Below are 15,258 nucleotides of genomic sequence, written 5' to 3' on the forward strand. Positions count from 1 at the left end.
AAGGGACCAGTCTACTTCGACCGGTGTTCTTCTTTCCGTTTGATAACCCTGGGATTTTGACCCCGCAGTTCTTCTGAACGTCGAGTATCGCTTAACCTAAACTAACGCCTGTCACAACACACGTGACCTCAAGGCTTTGGGGTTTGAAGGTACTTGAATCGCAATGTATAAAGCAAGTTATATCTTTGCGACTGGTGATATACTAGAGCTAAACAGCGGATTATCGAGACGGCATGGGCTGGTTTTGAGTTTGGTTAGCCGACTTTGTTTTTATCTTGGAAATGTGGCCTACTATAGAATGTATGTACTAAATTTAGTTTGCGGCTAGGAATCGCTAGAACAACTAGGCCTGTCCAATATCTAGATATCGATGAGGTCAGCTGTACGGTAGTCTGTAGAGTGGAACTGCATATGGTCAACTACTGCGTCTCCACAGGAAGGAAGAACCCAGCAGATAAAACATTAGAAATGGCGGTAAATAAAGGTACAGCAGTTTGGATCTACATGATTTTAAAATACCGGAGATGAAAATTATGCTTCCGACTGACCCTGCGTTCCGTTGGCTTAAAGGGTATCCACGATGGAATTACCACAAACAAAATTGATTCGCAAAATTCGAGTTTTCATCCGATTGCCATCATATTTTCAGGGATTGAAAAATAACTATTAAACTTCATTTTACAATTTTACTCGTATTTTATTTGCAGTCCATACGCAAATGCCCACTCCTTGGCCTTAATTCCGGCCATAAGATTCTGCACAACCTGTGAATCAACCGTTTTTTGCATGTAAACCCATACTTTCTTTAATTCTTCGACTGTCTTCACTAGCTTAGGTCGTTTAAAAGGTGCTGCTTCATAATCGCCCAGTACTTCTCGATGGGGCGGAGCACCGGAGTGTTGAACATTTTCGGCACGAAATTGACCTTATTGTCCGCATACCACTTCAGCACATCCTTGGAGTAGTGGCATGCGGCCAAATCCGACCAGAAGATTGTTGGAACGTTGTGGGCCTTCAGAAGATGAAGCAGTCGCTTCTGGAGGCACTCTTTCATGTACATCTGTCCGTTAATCGTGTCCTGTGTCATGAAAGGTGGACCTTGCTTCCCGCACGTGCAGTTGGCTTGCCAAACCAGGAATTTCTTTGCAAATTTGGACATCTTCTGAGTACGGGGATGCTCCGGAACGCTGAACTTATCCTTGGCCGTGAAAAACAGGTTTCCGGGGATCCGTTTGGAGCCGGCCTTCACATATGTTTCGTCGTTCATGATGCAGCAATCAACTTTCGTCAGCATGTTGAGGTACAACTTCCTGGCACGGGTTTTGGCGGACTTGTCCTGCTTCTCCTGCTTTTGTACCTTGAACGTTCGAAGCCTAGGCCGAGGCAAACTTGCAGGATGTAAACAATGCACTATGAACCAAATCCTCCCAAATTTTCATTAAATTCTACCCAACGATCTATAAGTTAGAGCCATTTCATCGTTGACACCCTTTATTATGAAGCAAAGAAAGTTTAAACTTAAAACAGTTTAATTTTCGCATTTAATGCCGCAATTACCCTCATATTCAAATTCTTAGACTCCGGAGAGAACTGGCGTTTGTATTGAGAATGTTCACCCTAGAGTGTCGAGCTACAATCCGTCTTGATGTTGGAAGCGGACGTCAAATGGCTAGAAAGATAAGTTCAGATACGTGGTAGACCGTTGTTAGGTTTTCGACGACAACTCTCCTTCAGGTCAACGCCTTCCCAGTAGTTCAAATCCAACTAACTCCACCTGCCTCCAGCTCGAATACCTTCCATGGCTTTGGTCTAGTGGCTTTGGACTAGTGGCTCAGGCTGGAAGATCTTCCATAATTATGATCCGACAATCTCCTAGAAATTCCGTCTTCACGACCTTCTATGCCACCTGGTCTGACGACCTTCTAATGGATTCTTGGTCCGAAAAGAAGGAATCGTTGAGCTACCTGAGGAAGGTGATCGTCGAGCTGGATCCAGGTTTCCGGGTTTTCCAGGTATCCGGGTTTTCGGACAGAAGTCGTGGGAAGTTTTCGTATTAAAACCGTGGAAGGACGTTAGATAGGTTCCATTGAAGGTTGTCGAGCGAGTCACAGCTAGGGAAGGGCATCAGACCGGATCCACTTGAAGGTCGTCGGTTCACAGCCATCAAAGCGCGAAGGGACGAAGCCTGTTCGAGCCAAACTCGAAGAATTGGCAACATCGCAATTGAGCCACCAACGAAAAAATCATCACCGATCATCGCCTGCTACTTGTTTGTCAAGGCCATGCATTCATATGTTTGCATAATACACGCCGTTCTACGTACAACCAGAGATGCCAATGTGCCTAATTTTTCAGGATTTGCTCGATTTTTCGAGGCTCAGCCTGACAACCAATTTCCGTTACTTTGACGTATCCTGATTTTTATTTAATCAGACCCTGATTTAAAAAAAAATGTTAGCAACAACAATTGCATGCTGTTCCGTCACCCCGCAAGCAGTGAAAATGTCCGTTGCTCACACAGATGTATGTGTGCGTGTGAATGAATCGGTCATCCATCCGAGCAACCAGCTTGTTTGCCTTTCCATTCAGATCCATTAAGGTTTCCGACCAGTCAAGACGTAGCTCTTCAAAAAGTTAAGAATTTCTCCTTGCAGGTTGAGATTCCTTCCTACGAGTCGATGTAAGTTCCTTCCAAGTTAAGGTTTCCTTCCTCCCCCAATTAAGTTTAAGTATAAATAAAACTGTAAATGGAGAACAATCTAGTGCCTCGTTCTTAGTGAAATTTTCCTTCCATTTGATATTCGGTAAATTGTGTCTTCAAACTTTTCGAACGGTCCCGAAATTCGAGGAAAATACAGTCCACAGCTCTTTCAAAGCCATTGAAAGGTCGCCGGACTATAAACCACTGGAAGGCTGTCGAGACCAGAACCAGCTGAGAAGTCGTCGAGCCGCGGTAACGGAAGCCGAAAATTTGGAATTCTCGGAATCCGCGAGATAAAGGCGTACTGGGAATGCTTGTGTGGAGGAGGATTAACTATTCCGAGAATGATCTAAAATAAACTGGTACCTATGCATCCTAATTCAAAATATTTAGAAGATTTCTAGGGCTAGAATGATTTTCAACTTACGTCAAAAGGTGTCTAAAATTTGGAATAAACATAAATCACCAACTATACAGACTGTTCTAATCTATTACCCCCACAATCACCGAGGTCTAATCCGACGGCTCAACCAACTGGACCGATTGGGCCCTAGCTTAAAAAAAAAATACAAACTTACCGTTCCATTTTCCGAATGTTCTCGGAGCAACGATACAATCGCATCATCCAGCGGTTGGATCTCGGGCGAGTTCGCCTGTACATTCGTGACAATTTGGGATGTGGGAAAAACATAAGAGAAAAGAAAAAAAAAGAAAATAAACAAACATGCATATCAAAAATAAGGGTCAACTCTTGTGCAAGACGGGGAAATAAAAATGCAACAATATTTTTATGAGGTTAGAGTAAATACGTAGATACACTAAATAGGTGGGAGAAGAATCTTTTGTTTTGTATTAAGTTTTGCCTTTTTTAACAGTCCTCAACAGGACAATGAAAATAGCTTCAAACAGATGTTTAACCTTATCAATTTCTTTGTTTAACTGACACATGAGAAGCATTGAAAGGCAAAAAAAATAACAATTTTTTTAAGACAACCAAATAACTGTGCGCAACCAAAAGAAAAAAGTATTTTTGAAAAAAAAATAACAAAATCAAGAAATGAAAGAAAGCTTTCTGGGGACAAATGACGACGGGTCACCAAAAAAAGGGATCACAAAAACAGAACATCAATTGCATCAAATTACCATGTGCTGTAGGCCTCGATGCACCAGCTCGGGCGCGTAGGAACCGTTCGGTAGCCCGTTGAGGGCAGCGGCCGCGGCCACCGCAGCTGCCGAGGAGCCCGCCGCCACGGAGCCACCGTTGGGGTTGATCACAGGGTTGATTTGTTGCCAGGGGGTACCGGCTGCGGCGGCTGCCGCTGCTGCTGCTGCTGCCGCCGCCGCTGCTGCAGCCGCCGAGGAGTCTGTGGCCGCGGAACCTCGCGAGGACCCGGGTAAACTGACACCGGCGGCCTGCTGTTGCTGCTGTTGTGATGTTAGTGGAGGAGGTGAGTTCACTGGTGTTGTGGGGTTCGAGCCATAACTGCTGATGCTCTGATCAGTGGGATACATCTAAGGGGAGATTACGCGACCAACCGGATGAGGAATGTTAGTATCAAGTAACGGTTCTAGAAAATTTCTAGGCTAGGGGATAACTTACCGTTTTAAGTGCATTGCCAACGAGGGTATCACTTTGTACAATTGGACTATGTTGTGCATGCTGATTGTGGTGGCCTGCGAGGGCGTTGTAGATTGCGGGTGAGTTTTGGCCTTGGGGACCGATCGACGGTATCTGGTTGGTATTTCCACGGAACGTGCTCATCGGTGGAAGTGCTTGTGTTTGATTCTAGAACAAAAGAGGAAAAAATTAGTGAATCTACCATGAAAAGATCCAAAAAAAAGATAACTCACTTGGCTTAGGTGTCCCTCCATGTGGGCAACGCCGACCGGCGACATTGCGTACTGGTCATGGCTGTGCTGTGGTCCGGCACCGGCCAGATGTGATGCGTGAGTTACGTTGTGGTAGCCACCACCTGCGGAACTGCCCGGCCCCGGATGACCGCCGTAGGGCCCACTGGGCGACGCCGACGGGTACCAGGAACCTCCGGGGCTGTCGTAGTATGCTTCCGGCTGGTACAGGGCACCTCCGGCCTTCGGGGAGGTGTACCTTTGTCCGGCAGCCGAACCCGGCCCACCCGGGGGACCTCCGGACACTGGACTTTCGTGAGTATATTCCTCTGGCGTGTACTGTAAGTAGAGTAAAGAGGGAAAAATGGTTAAATTTTGTGAAATAGTAAAACTCTTATTTTGACATTAGTTGTGATGGGTTCAAAAAACATCTTCCCATGAAGACCTTTAATTTGAAATTTCATACAGGTTTCCAAAAAGGTGATCGGCAATGGAGTGAACTTGGTCAATTCAGTTTTCACTCTCTCATCATTAAATAAGTCCATTTGCTCGATTTTAAAAGGTCGTTCACCTCGCCTGGATTGCGTCGAGATACGCGAGATGTCAAATAAGATACGTAAGGAAGTGAGGTGACACGGTGAAACATAAGTAACTCGTGAGAAGGTGAGTTGAGACATACACCGTGAGATGAAGACGTAACAGAACGTCTCACATCTCGAATCTTGCGTCTCACATAAAACATCTGGCGGTGCATGCCTTTTTTCATAAATTATGTCTTGAGTAACTACCTTACCTTCTCACGTCTCACAACTGACGTCTCACGCATACTTATTGTCAACCACAACCACAATCTCACTAACTTCTTACATTTCAAGTTTTAGGTCATTGTAGTGATTTTATGACAGGTAGTCTTGTAGAGATTTCATGCCACTCAATCGCCTCTGGAATGTGAGACCACGCGATGTGAGAAATAAAAGAGAGTCTTGAGAACATGAGGAGAGACGTAAGAACGTGAAATGTGAGGAAATGAGACGTAAGACGTAGGAGGTGAGTAACAAGAGGAGAGTTCATAAGAGACGTGAGACTTAAATTTGAACTGTAAAACATGGGAAAGTAAGAAATTAGACGTAAATTATTTGATTAGAAATAGTGAGTTAATGACTAAAAAAGACAAAAAAAATACAAAATTACTGAGAAAACAAACAATTTAAAAATCACAGAACGATACAAACGACACATTGAAAAACGGGGAGAATGAAAAAAGTATAAAATATGACCAAAAATGAATTTTGTCCTTTCAGGGCTATTTTGTCATTTATATATTTTATGTTATGCACGGAAAATAATAAAAAGGTAATAAAAGAGATAAAAAATTGAACGCTCGTGAAACCAAAAAAGGTAACTTCTACCTTTTCAAGGTTGACCTCACAGTGAGGGAAAGTTTACCTAAATCGAGTTCCCTAATAATTTCCCATGTCAATTTTGATTCCATTTTAAAGACAACGTCTCGGGTTGTGCAAAAATTTAAAAAAAAAAAGTAAGTAAGCCTCCCTTTTTTCGTATATCCCTAATGAATAGATGAACGATCTCATTTAATGATATAACCACATGATCTCCCATGCCACATTTGATTCCATTTGCTTGATTAGTTCTCGAGCTATGCAGAAATTTTTAAAGGAGCCACCTCCCTTTTCCGTTCTCCTATCTGGTAGAAGGGAGAGACCAAATTGAAATACCAAAAGAGAAATGTTTCACACTCAAATACCCTTCAATGCCAAATTTGTTCCATTTGCTCTAACAGCTCACGATTTATACAATAAAAATTGTATGAGAGTCCCATAAAATATTTCTAGTATCCACATACTCTCCTATGCCAGATTTAGTTTAATTTGTTTGAAAAGTCTTCGAGTTATGTTAAAAATTGTGAAGGCGCCCTACTCGCTTTTTTAATTCTTCCACTGGAAGGGGAAGGGGTGCTAAAGATTAATAGAAACATTTATTAAACCCAAAAACACTTCCATGCCAAATTTGGTTCCATTTGCCTGATTTGCTCTCCTTCATTACAGAAAATTGTATGGTGGCCTCCTTCCCTTCTTTCCCGTTTGGAAGGAGGAAGCCTCCTCCTCTTTTCCCATCTCTTCTCTGGAAGGAGAAAAGGGTGCCAAATATTCATTGAAGCATTTCTCGCACTCTGATACCTTCTCATGTCAAATTTGGTTCCATTTGCTCTAATAGCTCTCGAGTTATGCAATAAAAATTGTATGAGAGCCCCATAAAATATTATTATTATTATTAAGTTTTATTAGTGACACTTTACCATCTTCGTGGCATTCGTGTCATCCATAAAATATTGCTCGTATCCACATACTCTCCTATGCCATATTTGGTTCCATTTGTTTGAATAGTGTTAGAGTTATGTTAAAAATTGTGAAGGCGCCTTCCTCCCTTGTCAATTCCTCCACTGAAAGGGGGAAGGTGTACTAAAGATTACTAGAAACATTTATCGTACCCAAATACACTTCCTTGCCAAATTTGGTTCCATTTGCTCGATTTGTTCTCCTTCATTACAAAAAACTGTTCCCTTCTTTTTTCCGTTTGGTAGGAGGAAGCCTCTCGGGAAGGAGGATGGGGTGCCAAATATTCATTGAAGCATTTCCAGTACTCTAATACCTTCTCATGCCACATTTGGTTTTTATTTGCTTGTTTCGTTTTTGAGTTATATAAAAAATGTTGGGGAGTCCCCTCTCCCCTTTCTTTCTCCCCACTGGAAGAATGGAGAGGTCTCAAATAATCATAGAATCATTTATCGTACCCGAATACCAAACCATGCCAAATTTGGTACCATTTGCTTGATCGGTTTTCGAGTTATGCAAACATTTGTCTTTTGTTTGTAAGACCCCCTGAGAGAGAGGGGTCTCAACTCAAACCATAATAGAAACCTTCCTCGGCCTCCAATACCTCCACCTGCCAAGTTTCCCACAAATCGGTTCAGTAGTTTCCGAGTCCATAGGAAACAAACAGACAGACAGATATTCATTTTTATATATGAGGCGCTTAGGATCATATGGATGCAAGTGCCGAAATGATGATTTCGAGAAAACGGGCCTCACGGTTTTTTTTCTTATTCAAAATTATCGAATCACTTCTTCAACTCAATTTTCGATGGAAGACCTCCAGAGGTCTAAAAGTTTTTTGCGATATTTATGTTAAAACGCCAAACTACTTTTTTATATTTTTCACGTGCACCCTTCTGGTCCCAAGAATGACACTTGCACCCCTCTGAATCCAAACAATATGATCGCATCCTTTTGGAACTTGTATCTAATGAGTATTTCCAGTATGACACTAGCTGTTCTGTCTTGTTCACACATTTTATTTTCTGCGATTTTGGGCTACAAATTTCCATGCAACTCATAATGAATGAGGTTTGCAAGTTCCACGATCCTAATTCCTAGAATTTGTTTCCTCTGAGCTTTTATCCGAAAGATTTTTCTTAGATATATTTGCCAAAAAATTGTTGTTAAATGCGTTGCGTATCTGCCTTTCATCCCTATTAGCATAAACTAAATTTGCCATAAAAAACAAACATTTTAGAATTTTTCTTATACATAACAATGAGATTTTTTATGTTTATTAACCTGCCGACGAAGTTTCACCTGAATCTATTTTAATCACTTCTCTATCTGGGGACTTTGGATTATTCTGGTCACAACCACAACCAGTAGAAAATCTAAAAAAGTCGGAGCTAGATGATGATTCCATGTTTGTTTTTCCACTACTTGTTTTCAACTGACAAAAATGTACACGTTCTAACGATTTCATTCTATAAGTTTTATCCTTTGCTTTTAGAAAATATCCTAAAGATGCAAATAATTTACAAAAAACACCTAAGATTCAGCATCCCACAGTTTCCAATTTCGTAAAAGCTTACACCGTTTTGATTTGGTCAAAGCTTAATGCCGAGAAGAAGGCTCAAATGTATTTCGCAACGATACGAATGAACGACAAGCCAGCCACCAGACAGCCACATTTAGGAGGACGGACGACACGCGGCGGCATGTGGACAAAGCCATGACCGGTGAGCCAAGACATTCCTACTGACTGGGGCGGACTGTGTTCCCCCCCGTTGAAAGCAGTCGAACATGCAGCAGGCCCTAACATCAACTTGGCCAGCCGCTGCTCGCCGTCGACTAACTATAAACACTTTCATTTGTTGAAGAGAAGAAAAAAAAAATGGTAAGAAATAACAATAATAACAATAATGACGGCGTGCGGGGCAGCGAAATAAAAATGGCAAAAATAGGCAAAACACACTGACTGCAGCGAGGCAGAGGGCGCAAAAGTTATAAGTCCAACACAGCAAGCAACTTCCACTAAAACGTATGTATGTCGCCGCTAATCTGCGAGCGGGGACTATCGCATCGTAAAGGAGCGAATTACCAGCAACAACGGTTGATTTCCTCCCTACTTCTTGCCTCAGTGTCCGAGATGGTTGGGGTCCCTAGGTTTAAAATCAGCACCAAACGTGGAGGGAATTTTTGAATCTCCCGTTTTGCTGCGCAACAACCACAACGAGAACCGCGACGGGGAGAGACTAAACACGTTTTTGGTACGGTGTGTGGTGTAGCGAGAGGTACTTGTCCGGGGTTATAGGTTAGGGAACAGCAACCAACAGCAAGTTGTAGGGGCCTGCAGCAAGGAAACGTATACGACGGGGGTCCCCCCTCAGAAACTTTAGTGGGCCAGTGGGTCTGCTGCTTTCAGTTTCAATCACTTTGGTGTCCCCCTTTTGATTATCGGTTCTTGATTTGAGGCAATAAACGTAATTAAATTTAAAACGGGTACTTCATAACTGACAGTTTGAAGGGGATATGAAGTTATTATTCTAACCAATGTTTAAATATTACAATTAAAATAAATAATATTCTCATAAGATTCCTTTCAAAAAATTCGAAATGCCGTTTGCTTTTTCAACTGACAGGAGATCTGGTTGGTTGGGAGGGCTCATGGTGATGAGAATCACCTAGACCATGGGTGGCCAACATTTTCAACAGGCGGGCCAAATTTCAGAAATGAAATTGGCTGGTGGGCCAAAAGACAAATTGTTCTGGAGTATTCAGGAAAACAAATATTTACAAAGTTTTGAAAACGCTATAAAAAAAATTTGCCTAGGCCACACGGAGTATAGATTAAGCTTGACAGATTGCCCAGTTTAACCTGGGTTTGCCTGGATATTTATATAATACACAATTTTGGAAAACTCCGGTTGTCCGGATTTTATTGAAAAATGTCTGGATTTATTCACATTTTTTGCCAAATCGAACAAAAAAGACATTTTTGGTTGAAAATCGAGATTTTTTAAGCTAGTTTTATAAAAATAATCATGACCGGTTTGGTGGAAGCCATGGTTGCCCATTTCTCCCCGAACGGCTTGAAAAATGCAACTCAGTGAACTTTTCGTTCTGAAACACTTGCCCTGCTCTGTTAAGACGCCGGGCGTACACCCAATAAAAGAGCGGAGAACGCTTCGCCAGGGTGAGAGCAAGAGAAAAAAATCATCACATTAAGTGTAGGGGAGCAGCGCTAAAGCAACTCAGTAGGCTTGGTTCTTTCCTAACAAGAAAAGGAAGAAGAAGAAGCAATATCGTTTCGTGCTGTTTGTTTGCCTACTGTGGTAGGAAGAGAAGGAAAAAATGCGTTTTGCTCGGCACTTGGCTTCGGCTGTACTCGGAAACGAGTGTAGAGCATTTCGGAATGAAGTGTGGTGCTCTACAAATCGTAAAAGATAACGGTGCGATTTACACAGCGCACTGTCGGACTTGAGAAGTGCGGACCAACCATGATGGAAGCTTAAAATATGATTTAAAATCTGCTGATAAGTTCTGATGGATTTTTTTTTTTCATTTTTATCTTAATTTTTGTTGAGTAGTTATTCATCCCAGAAATGTCAAATCACGTGACTACAATGGACATGAAGTCAATTTTATGGTCTCCAAATATAAAAAAAATACCGCCAGTTTTCTAAAGTTTACAAGTTCACGGTTTTCCTTAGAAAAATTTTATAGACAAATAAAAAACCGCAGAATGGAATTTTTGAAAAAAAAAAGTAATAATCACAAGCTTTTTAACATTTAAAAGAATATTTTTTTCAACGAACTTTAGTTATATCATAAATAATATTGATTTTTCAAAATACGGATCTCAACCTCAACTCAATCCAACTCGTTTCGATTTGACAAGTGTATTGAGAAAGCCTTTTATGAACAGGATGAATACGAATTTGATTCTTTTATAATCACTGCACTTTTTTTAAGTAAACATTTTGCAAAAACGTCATTCTTCTGAATGATTTGTCAGTACCAAAGCGGTTCCAGTATAATTCTACAACCCAACTTTAAATTCTGTCTCGTTTTTCATTATTGATGTACATAAATTCAGAACAAGATTTCAATAAAAATATATTTGGTTTGGTTTTCCCTTCTTATTAATGCTTGGTAAACAATAACGAATTGGAAATATTTACAGAGCAAACTATCGATACGAATTATGTAAATTTGTAAAAAATATTCAATTGTTGAAACAGAATTCAAGTAGCGAATGGTTGAAGTTGTTGTAAAAGTATAATTTTAAAAAATTAATTTTACGATATTTAAACAATTTTAATACGATCTTACTATCTTTCTGATGCTATTCAAAATCTTCAGTATTAAAAGTAGAGTCCGCTTGAATGTTCTTGAATGATATGAAGTCACCAAAACCAAATCGGGAAACATTCAAAAATGTGTGATAGGATTCACAGATAATGTGTCAATTACAGTACAATTTTGATAATCTAAAAATTGTAATTGTTTCTATTCAGTGACGGTAACTTTTTTGTAAAATTATATGAGGCCCATAATGCCAAAATGATCGATTTTGAGTAAATAATGCCATACAAATAATTTTTCAAATTAAATTTAATGATTTTTTTTTCAGATTTCTTAAATTATATTCGCATACTTTAAAGTTTGTATGGAAAATGGCTTAACACAACAATTTAAAAGCGTGTTTTATTGAAATTAGTTTTTGGTGATCGGCGTGGCAGATAGACTATGACAATAAACTTTCGTTTGCTAACCGACTCAGATGGTGCGCTGGGAAGGATATCGAACTGGCAAGCCGAGAAGAGATGTTGCTGTGAGTTCGATTTTCACTATATTTTTTTGGGATGTTTTTTTAATAAAATGATTTTTTTTTGTTTCGCTTGAATGTAGTGGTTTGCATCATTTGGCTTGGGAGCTTGAGTCTTAATGCCAGTAGTGCTTTTACAATCATGATAGGTATATTTTATTTGATGAATTCTTGAACTTTTCGTTGAACACCTCGCATTTTCTGCACAGTACCAACATCAACCGTATTGGCCTTTTTTTTCATCCATTGTGAATTTCCTAGTCCAATGAACAGAGTTAAATTTCCAAAAATTAACTCGACCTAAACTAGAAAAATGGGTCAAGTTCAGCAAGGACAATGATTGTTCTACCTTGATATATGGTTTAGAGTTGAATATTTTTTCATAAAAGTGGTCAAAAAATATTCATTTTAATCAATCATGTTCAATCATTCTCAAATAATAAGTTTGTTCATACGAAGTTCAAGTACAAAACATTGATAAACGGCAAAAAACCTATGAAAACCTGAAAAAACTGCCAAAATAATCGATTTTGAATTAGGTTTACCAATGGATTTCTCTCATTGTAATCTAAATCGGATGCAAAACTCGGATTTTTTTTTAATTTTTAACACTTTTCGATTGAATTAAAACTGCTCGAATTAAAAGAAAACTAAATATACAAAATTGTTAAAGTACATTTTTGAAATTTGATAAGAAAGAATTAGATTGTGAACCCGATCAGGAGAGTATATCAAAATAATAACTCAAACGTATCTCATTAAGATATTTACATCTGATTCAGTTATAATTAAGTACTCTAAATTTTCGATTTTAAGTTTTTCCAATCTGAATTATATCTTATTCTGATTGACAGACTTGAATGGGGTTGAGCTCATTTTCAATGATCAAGATTTTTTTCGGATTGTCCTAAAATAAAATGATTATATCTTATTTTGATATACGTACAACTTTTTCTGAAACACGGACATCGAAGTTAACGGCCCAAACCGTACGTTTATGAGTTTCGCTCAACAGATTCATAAAATTGAATCCAAGTTTTGGGAAACCAAAAATGGGGCATGGTTTTAGCAAATAATGTGGTTTATTGACATTCCACTAGAAAATTTTCTCGAAGCACTCATATCTTGATAAGTTATAATTTTGATAGGTTTTGTTCTGCCCAATATCAAACTATGCTATCTGAACGAGATATAATCTTGTAAGGAGCATATCTTAAATTGGTATAATTCACCTATGATCGCATAGACTTTTTGATATAATTTGAGATATTTTAACATCCTACGAGTACTGAATAATAACTCATTTAGATAGGAAAAATATTAGTATCAAAATATCTCATCTTGATATAATTTAGTTTTTCCCTCCTGATCGGGAAGACGTAGACAAATTTTCATCTCGAGTCTAAACAATAAATTGTGTAAATTTTAATTTTCGATATGAAATTAAACGTAAATTACAGTGTGATGTATTTGATAGTGAGAACAGTCTTGTAGTTGGATGTCCAAGACCAGGAACCTGTAATGTTCAATACGGTCAACTTCATTGGAAATGGATGCACGCACCTAGGTTTTCTTAATTTTTCAATTTCTACCTAGTTGTTATTAATTTATGAGTTGCCAGAAAATCGACACAAACATTATCAGATTGTGGCAAAAAGCATAAACATTTTTAAATTCAATAAAATAATGTTTACGTCAGTTTTTGAACGAAGTATTCAATCATTCGAGTTTTATGTGTATTGTAAAAAAAAATTAAAATCGGCAGAACGTAACAGTTTCTCTTAAATTTCATACTTATCATAAATTAAAGATCATAAATCGAAAAGTCCTGCAGTGTTAAAATGAGTTGCCTAGCCTATAGGATAGCATTCAAATCTTCTAAGCCAACGGTCATGAGATTTAATCCCGGTCACGGCATATATAGTACACTTTCTGTGGGTTGGAGGTTTTAGCATTTGAGAGATGCTAGCCATCGTATCCTCGAAAGATGTACGACGCTTAGATTAAGTTAATGTAATCTCTTCGAGGAGAACATCGAGTTTTGTTGAGATCCTATTTAAGTTTATGTTCGTTTTTCAAAATGGTAAGATATGAAAAAAATATTAATGATACCCAAATACGATTTTTACTCTTCACACGATAGAACCTCATATGAAAATTTAGCATTCTATTTTTGAGTCTCATACTGAAAAATACAGGAGAGCATGATAATAAAATTTTGTTTTCATTTTAACATCATTACACTTGTCAAAAGTGTATCCTGATCGAATCCTTCTCCTTCTCCCCCATTCCACCAATCAGGACGTGTCCAGCACCGTTATTGATGTTCAAATAAAGAGTGATACGGTGAACATTTGGTCAATATCAACTTGACGTATTTCTTTCAGTTTTGCATTTAAAAAACCTGAACATCCTTCATTTTGAAGGTGTGTGTGTGTAGAATGTTGCTCCTATTTTGATTTTGGAATTCACTCTTCTGTTGTCAAAATGCCGTCCAAAAAAGAAGAGCAGCGTATCAAAATTTTGCTCGCACATCGCGAAAATCCGAGCTACTCGCACGCAAAGCTGGCAAAATCGCAAAAAGTTACCAAATCAACCGTTATAAATGTAATTAAAGTGTTTGGGGAACGTTTGTCGACAGCCAGGAAGTCTGGATCGGGGGGAAATCGTAAACCGGAAGCCGCTGAGACGACAAAGAGAGTTGCCGGTACTTTCAAGCGAAACTCTAACCTCTCTCTCCGAGATGCCGCAAATAAGCTGGGTGTATCGTCTACAACCGTGTATCGAGCCAAAAAACGAGCCGGACTACCGACTTACTCCAAATCGCGATGATAAACAAAATACGACGGCCAAAGTGTGGTCCCGGAGGCTGTACACGACGATGCTGACGAAGTTTGACCGCGTGGTAATGGACGACGAAACCTACGTCAAAGCCGACTACAAGCAGCTTCCGGGACAGGAGTTTCATACGACAAAAGGAAGAGGAGAGGTAGCAGATATTTTCAAGCACATGAAACTATCGAAGTTCGCGAAGAAATATCTGGTTTGGCAAGCCATATGTACCTATGGCTTGAATAGCAGCATTTTCATAGCTTCCAGGACTGTCAACCAAGAAACTTACGTGAAAGAGTGTTTGAATAAACGTTTGCTGCCTTTCCTGAAGAAACACGGTTGTTCCGTACTGTTTTGGCCGTATTTGGCATCTTGCCATTACGGTAAAAAGGCCATGGAGTGGTACGTCGCCAACAACGTGCAGGTGGTTCCCAAGGACAAAAACCCTCCCAACAGGCCAGAGTTCCGCCCGATTGAAAAATACTGGGCTATTGTCAAGCGAAAAATAAAGAAGACCAAAAAAACTGCTAAGGGCGAGCAGCAGTTCAAGTCAAACTGGCTTTCTGCGGCGAAGAAGGTGGACAAGGTGGCTGTACAAAATCTGATGGCAGGGGTTAAGCGTAAGGCCCGGCAATTCGGATTTGGAAAAGCGGAAGCCTAACTGAATATTTTTCCTGAATTTTATACTACTTAAACTTGAAAAAGAA

General features: G+C 39.5%; 1 protein-coding gene across 5 annotated transcripts in view; it reads right to left on the reverse strand.

Moving 5' to 3' along the window:
• LOC129744818 (protein daughterless-like) overlaps positions 1 to 15,258 on the reverse strand; it is a 137,712-nt gene that overhangs the window by 14,066 nt on the left and 108,388 nt on the right. For 4 of the 5 annotated variants that reach the window (XM_055737534.1, XM_055737533.1, XM_055737536.1 and 1 more), the window contains exons 3-6: positions 4,553 to 4,888; positions 4,302 to 4,487; positions 3,845 to 4,213; positions 3,280 to 3,354 (exon numbers count right to left, since the gene is read on the reverse strand). In XM_055737534.1, coding sequence (XP_055593509.1) covers positions 3,280 to 3,354; positions 3,845 to 4,213; positions 4,302 to 4,487; positions 4,553 to 4,888 — 966 coding nt within the window. The remainder of the gene's footprint in view (positions 1 to 3,279; positions 3,355 to 3,844; positions 4,214 to 4,301; positions 4,488 to 4,552; positions 4,889 to 15,258) is intronic. The other variant, XM_055737538.1, reaches the window with a different exon arrangement.

Source organism: Uranotaenia lowii, chromosome 2 (assembly GCF_029784155.1).
Source record: "Uranotaenia lowii strain MFRU-FL chromosome 2, ASM2978415v1, whole genome shotgun sequence".
NCBI lineage: Eukaryota > Metazoa > Arthropoda > Insecta > Diptera > Culicidae > Uranotaenia > Uranotaenia lowii.